This window comes from Fukomys damarensis, unplaced genomic scaffold (genome assembly GCF_012274545.1).
Source record: "Fukomys damarensis isolate Sample0158 unplaced genomic scaffold, DMR_v1.0_HiC HiC_scaffold_37, whole genome shotgun sequence".
Lineage (NCBI taxonomy): Eukaryota > Metazoa > Chordata > Mammalia > Rodentia > Bathyergidae > Fukomys > Fukomys damarensis.
This window is the reverse complement of record NW_022900949.1, coordinates 5,042,396-5,049,481: the sequence shown is the minus strand read 5'-3', so window position 1 is coordinate 5,049,481 and position 7,086 is coordinate 5,042,396. Positions and strand designations below refer to the sequence as shown.

The 7,086-nt window shown below is 39.8% G+C and overlaps 1 protein-coding gene across 2 annotated transcripts; it reads right to left on the bottom strand.

Annotated features, from left to right (window-relative positions):
• Window positions 1-193: 193 nt before the first annotated feature.
• On the bottom strand, window positions 194-5,521 carry LOC104869649 (olfactory receptor 7E24). Of its 2 annotated transcripts, none has more exons than XM_010634999.1 (2): window positions 5,490-5,521; window positions 194-1,136 (listed from the first exon to the last, which is right to left on the bottom strand). In XM_010634999.1, the coding sequence occupies exon 2, from the start codon at window positions 1,121-1,123 to the stop codon at window positions 194-196; it is 930 nt and encodes a 309-aa protein (XP_010633301.1). In that variant the 5' UTR covers window positions 1,124-1,136; window positions 5,490-5,521. The 2 variants fall into 2 exon arrangements, with proteins under 2 accessions (XP_010633301.1, XP_033615222.1); XM_033759331.1 differs by lacking the exon at window positions 5,490-5,521 and adding an exon at window positions 2,892-2,936.
• Window positions 5,522-7,086: the final 1,565 nt, after the last annotated feature.

The window sequence follows — 7,086 nt, the reverse complement described above, 5'->3', positions numbered from 1 at the left end:
TATGTATAAAACCTAAATTCCATCAATCCCCAATCAGCCATGATTCCCACATGAATCACAAAAAGAAATTGCAGGCACCAATCTTCTGAGATCTTATGAGAAATAAGACAGTGTTCACAGGTGAGTCAGGGGTTTTCAGTTTCACTTTCATATTCAAAAAAAGCATCCTAAATGGATGCCAAACAATCTGAGATTAAACTCTACAGTGGTGGAGCCTCTTCAGGGTGCTAGTGATGTCTCTGTTCCTCAGGCTGTAGATGAAGGGATTCAGCATCGGGGTGACCACACTGTACATCAGTGAGGCCACCATGCCCTTCCTGGGAGAATACGACACAGCTGAGGCAAGGTACACTCCAACACCACTTCCATAAAATAAGCAAACAACTGACAGGTGAGAACTACAGGTTGAGAAGGCTTTGTACCTCCCAACCGATGATGGTATTTTTAGAACAGTGGAAACAATTTTACAGTAAGAAAAAAGGATCCCTAACATGGGAAAAAAGCCTAATATGGCCCCAACCAAATATGTGACCAGGTTTTTGATCAAAGTATCAGAACATGAAAGGCTAAATAACTGACTAGGATGGCAGAAGAAATTAGCAATTTCCACATCCCTGAAGCAGGTGAATTGCAAGGCAACTAAATTGTGCAGCTGAGAGTCCAAAAGGCTAATAAAGACACACACCAAAAGTAGGAAGACGCAGAGGAGAGGATTCATAATGACTACATAGTGCAGGGGGTGGCAGATGGCCAGAAACCGGTCATAGGCCATCACAGTCAGAAGCATGTCATCCATACATCCAAACAATGAAAAAAAAGACATCTGTGTCAGGCAGCCCACGTAGGAGATAACTCTGTTGTGAGTTGAGATGTCCACAATCATCTTTGGGATCATGGTAGAGGTGAAAAAGATGTCAGCCAAGGACAGGTTGGAGAGGAAGAAGTACATGGGGGTGTGGAGGTGGGAGTCAGAGCTGACGGCCAGGATGATGAGCAGGTTCCCGAGCACCGTGACCAGGTACATGGACAGGAACAGTCCAAAGAGGACGGGCTGCAGGTCTGGGTCCTCTGAGAAGCCCAGGAGATGGAATTCTAAGATGTAGGTTAGATTATGTGTTTCCATAGTGCCTGAACACCTTTTCAAAAAATTTGTTAGAAAAATGAAATTAATAAATAGCACACAGTACTCTGTTATAAATTCAGGAATGTACAAGCAAATGTATTCCCATGTGAAGTCTATACACCTTACAACATAGTGGTCCACTGTGATAAATCCCATTCTGAGGAGCCCTTTCCTTCTAGGGTTGTTTGTTACCCATCTCCTTCTGTGCTCTCTCACTTTAGAGACACTCTAGCGGCCAGGTTAGAACATTCGAGTACAGAACTCTGTGACCCCAGTAAAATATGCCATAGTCTTATTAAAAATAGGAGCATATGATGTTATCGGAAGAAAACTAATGCACTTTTAAATATACCTTATTTTATTTTCTGTATTCTTTTTTTTCCACATTGAATTTATTGGTACATTTTAGGTATACTGTACAATTACATTCATTATTGGGATCTTGTACCTTTACATGACAGGTCTTGGTTCTCATTTTTTCCCCTTGTCCCTGCCCTCCCTTCACCCCCTTCTCCCTTCCCCATTTACAAACATTTTATTTCCATTTTTTCATTTTCTCCTATTTTTTCTTTTTCCCTTATTACCTTTCCCCTACCCTTCCCAGTTTCCCTGCACCTTTAGCCCTTTTCTTCCTATTTCACATTGTCAATTATCTCATTAGAATCTTATGTATTATTATAGTTTTTCATAGCAGAGAAACTGTTCAGTATTTACACATGTGTGACTTATTTATTTCACTTAGGAATATATCCTCAATATATATCCATTTTCCTATGAATGAATCTAATTTCTCATTCTTTATGGCTGAGTAGTATTCCATTTTATAGGAAAAAAAAAGATTTTTTTTCCTGATACCAAGGATCAAACTTGGCTCTTTGCAGTTGCAAGGCAAGGAGTGGAACCACTGAGCTAAATCCCCTGCTATTTTCTGAAAACTGTACAATTTCTTCCCACCTAGAATGGGTGCAATCAGTATAACATCTAGAAATGCATTATTGGAATATTCAATTCTAGTTACTAGGTCATAATCAAAATGTACACCACTGAGCCAGTCATCTCCCAGGAAATTTCAACATTTGTTGGTTTTCTTATTTCTGTCTTTCAAGGATGTAAGAGCTCACTCAGCCTTTGTTAGGTACAACTCATTTAATATGTAACTCCTTGCTCTCCTATGGTGAATGTAAATTTGTACAACACAGGTCCTAATCTATACACATAATCTTAGGATATAGTAACTATGGATGTGGCATTAGTGCATACCATACCTGTCAATGATTCAAATAATAAATTATAAGAAGCACATCTGTCCTTCTAAATTTTTTACAGGTTTACTCACTCTACAAAATTAACTAAAATAGCTCATACATAGGATACCTCGGGCTCTTTTAAAAATATTGTGTGTTCTATGGTAGCAAGTTGATATGCTTCATTTTTTTCCCTGATACTAAATCCAGGGGGAAACATTAGAAATTAGGAAAAACCTCAAAGCCCAGACTGATTCTCAGCCTTGCTAATTCTGATTTACAGATTTTTCATGTTAGTCTTTCTTGATATATTATTCGTATTTCTCTTATTTAGCTACCTGAAGGAAACTGGGACACTTTGGTCAGAGCACACTTCAATTTGGGAAGGTGTAAAAGAAGCACACAGAATTATGTTACACACCTAAAAACTCAGGTACAAAAGAAAATTATATTAAAAATGTAAATGTACCTGTTAAGCAGAGTAAACTTATGATAACCATAAAATTATGATAGCATTCATGTACCTTATATGGTTGTTAAATGAAAGTTTTGAAAATATGCAATTTATATCACTCATGATCCATAGATAGGCGACAGAGAGATGGGTAGACATTTCTAAATATCCAGACACATTAGCCTCAGAGTTGGGCATCTTTCCCTGTGATACAAGTGAAAATCTTTATTAAAATATTGGCTGGAGACAGTTTTCTGGCTTCCAACAAATAACATATGTAAAATTTTGCACTTAATAAAACCAGTCATTATCATTTACATGCGCTTCTTTTTGAGAAATATCTTCAGAATATGCCTGCAGTCTGTCCAGAAATGATCTCGCTGAGATAAGACAAAAAGTAACGTCATTATTCTGAATGCTTTGGTCTAGGCGGGGAGACTGCTTCCCAGGAGGGGACTAGGGAAATGAGCACTCAGTCCCGCTTCTCTGACTCGCTGCTGTACACAGACTGTGTGTGACTGTTTCCTCCTCTCTGTGATTACACGGCTTAAGGAAAATAAAAGAGCATCACCGATCTCCACATGTGTAGCAACTAAAGAATGCTTCGAAATCAGGTGTGTAGTCACTACGGGTATTCGTTTTTAAAAGAAGGAGCTCCTTCCTTATCCAAGGAGAAAGCTACTGATAAACACAGTCAACTGTATTCAAATGGTGCTAGAACGTGGAATGATGTGAAACTCTGTAAGCCTCTCAGCATGAGGCGTACATTCACCTGTTTCCTTTTCTATGTGCCCTTTTCCAAATCCACATGTATCTCTGCTGTGTCTTTCAGTCATGGACGAAGATGCAAATAAATGGGTCCCTGGGTCCCCGCACCCATGGCATAAACACAAACAACAGCTCTTTTTATAGTCCCTTATCTATGGGATATTCGAGGAAGGAACAGACATGCACAGGAACTTAGCAAACACGTTGAGGAAGGACACTTACATGATTAAGGAAGAACCCTGTTAAACAGAATGAACTTTAAAAAAAAATTTCTGATGCCCCCTCTGTTATAGGCTCTGCAGAAACAGAAGTAAGGACAGTGTATCATTGGTTTCCAAATATAGTCATATAATTACACAAAGACACACAAAGACAAAAATAAAATGGGTTGCCACAGAAACAGGAAAAGAGTGACCACAAGTCACAGGATATAGTTAGCATGCAGGTTATCTTTATCAACTAAATTTTATTCTTCTCTAATGTTACTCGCATTAGACCTACATGCAACCCTCCTCTTAGGTATCATCTACAGCACAGATGTTTTAAAGAGAAATCAACACTACACTCAGCGCTGCCTCAAAGATATAAACAACCTGCCCCTCGTCAAGAAATAGTAAGTGGAGCTAGAAGGATCACAAGTTAAATTCACAGATGCTGTCAAATGTGCTGAAATTTTACACTGATTGCCAACTCACAGAAAAATGTAAGCAGAGGCTCAGAAGTCTTAACCATAGGTGCATTTCCGGTACATTTCAACTCCTTCATTTCCTAAATGGAAATGCAGTTAAGACTTGACATATTACCATCTGAGACTGTGTGAAATAATTTCAGGTACAGGGAAGGATATGGGAAGCTTCACAAACATCTTCCAGTGCAGTAGCCGAGAAATCTGTGCTGAATTACACTCAGAGAGAATATTAGTTCGTTGGTAGGACAATCTTTTGAAAATACTTGTGCTTCTGTCTCTATCATACGTGTGAAAAATCTATGTAAAACACTGATGGGAGATGATTCTCTGATTCCCAACAGTTATATATGTAAAATTGTACATCTCGTGAGTGTAGATGTCTTTTATTCATTAAGTTTATTTTTACATCTCAGGTATACAATACGATAGCACTCATCAATGGGAACTTGCACGTTTACATGATGTATCTGGCTTCTCATTTTATTCCCATTCCCTTGCCGTCCCTTTAACTGCTCCACGCCTCTCTATTTACAAAGACTTTGTTTCCTTTTTTTCTCTTTTTCTCATATTTATTAATTTCCCTTCTTTCCTTTCCCCTGATCCTCTCAATTCCCCTTCCCCTTGAACCTTTTCTTCCTATTTTGCAACATCTACTACGCAAAGTTTCTCACACCAGAGAAACTATTTGGAATTTGCACTTGTGTGCCCTACCTAGTTCACGTATGATTACGCCCTCGATGTGCATCTATTTAGCTATAAATGTCTCTAGTATCTCATTCTTTATGGTTGAGTAATACTTTATTTTATTTTTTTAAAAAAGCCACATCTTCTTTACCCAGTCTCCATTTGATGGGCAATTGGTCTGTTTACAAGTTTGGCTATTACAAACGGTGAGTGCGCATTCTTTCTGGAATGCTTGGCTGAGACCCATAACTGTCTTTCCCATGGTGGATGCAGCTGGTACGTCCCGCTGCTGTGTTCTGCAATCTCTCAGGACCCTGCAAAAGACTGCAGAGGTGAACCCTGACTCCCTTCCTCCAGTGACCGGAAACTGAAGTGGCTGCTTGTGTTATCAAGGGGGTAACTGGCAGTACTGATCCTCATGGGATGCCCTGTGTCTGCAGTCAGATCAGTTTCAGTGTGGCTTTAACACTTTTATACCTGACAACCTGCTGTGGATTACATTAAAAACAGCAGCTCCACTTTCCTTACCGAATAAGAATGTTAGCACTCAGGACGACATGAAGACGAAACCAAGGAGATGACATGCGCTGAGCACAATGTATAGAACGTGTTGCTCAGCGCCTGGAGTCCGGGGAGCCCTCAGGATCCGTTCGAGATGCCAAGCTCGCTGTCCTCCCCTCTCGGTCCTCAACCATCACCCTCGCTGTCCTTTCCCAGTGCCTAGGAAACACTGCAGAAGCCCTCATTCTCTTCTGCTATGGTGAGACCACCATGGGAAACGGACACAGGGTGGGCAGAAACAAAATTCACATGATCATTCTGCTTTCCCGCTACACCCCAAAACACACAATTTGTATTTCTCATAACTGATATGTTTCCTATTCATACCCTTCATCTGTCTATCCAAATGTCATTTTGTCTTTATGAAAAGGAAACTCTTTTCAAGGATCTTTCCTCATTCCACGAGGTCCCTCTGCACTTACTGGGTGATGCTGTTTCCCTGGCAGTCATAGCCAGGATGAAAACAACAAAAGATCCTCCTATGTCTGCTGCCCGGTGAAGGCTGAGGCTCTGATCTCAGTATTCAATTGACACAGACAGACCGAAGCCTCCTGTGCAGGCCACCATGGGAGCTTGGACACAGGTACGGGACTCACTGGACTGCAGTCACCACACCGAAGGGTCGGAGGCACAAGCTGACTGCTGACGAGTATATGACTGTGGAGGCTCAATACACAGAGTCCATAATTAGCCAAATTGGTCCCTGAAGTCCCAACCTCTAAGGGCTTCCCAAGACCAAAGGCAAACAGAGAGAAAATGAAAACAAATGTCCAAAAGAGGGTTTAGGCTTTTTCTGTATTCAAATAAAACTAGTGTGATCTAATCACTTCTCTCATTGATGTGTAATTTTAAATGTCCATCTGCTTTATTTCTTTCTTGGAGAAAAAGAAATAAAACAAAAAAAAACTTACAATTTTATCCATAATAAGTACACACCTCATGACTTCAATTAGATTCACATTGCTGTAAAATACTCAGCATATTACATATTCAGGATCTTATCACTTTCCAAAATGAACATTTACAATCAATTTAAAAATTCCCCATACATACCACCAGTATTATACTATGAAAAATTATAAGAAACTAGAGCTATGGAAGTTCACTAACATGACCAAGTGAGGCAATCTTATAAGTCTAGCTGTTATGTTGTTTGACTTTTCTCCACTATATTGAAACAGCTATCACAGCCCCTGAGATTAGAATATTCTGATGTGGCCTAACCCCAGGGTACTTAAAATGTCTCCGTCCTTCAGCCTGTAGAGAAAGGGATTCAGCACAAGACAGAACATGGTGTACATCATTGTGGCTACTGAATTGTTTCTACGGTTGAGTCAATATATATTCAACCACCTGTTCCATAAAATAAGCAAACTCCTGACAATTTGGCTCCATAAGACAAGAAAATGATGATGGAACTTTCAGATGGAGAAGAATATTTTGTAGTAAGATTAAAAAGCTCTGTAAGATTAGGGGTAAAGAATATGATGCCCTCTATATATTCACTACATTACTGGGGAAGTTGTTCACATCGGCAGGGAGGTGGGCAGGGTTACATAAGAAA

What these genes read in the sequence shown, in the direction of transcription:
- LOC104869649 (XM_010634999.1), bottom strand. Translation starts at nt 1,123, where the DNA reads ATGGAAACACATAATCTAACCTACATCTTAGAATTCCATCTCCTGGGC.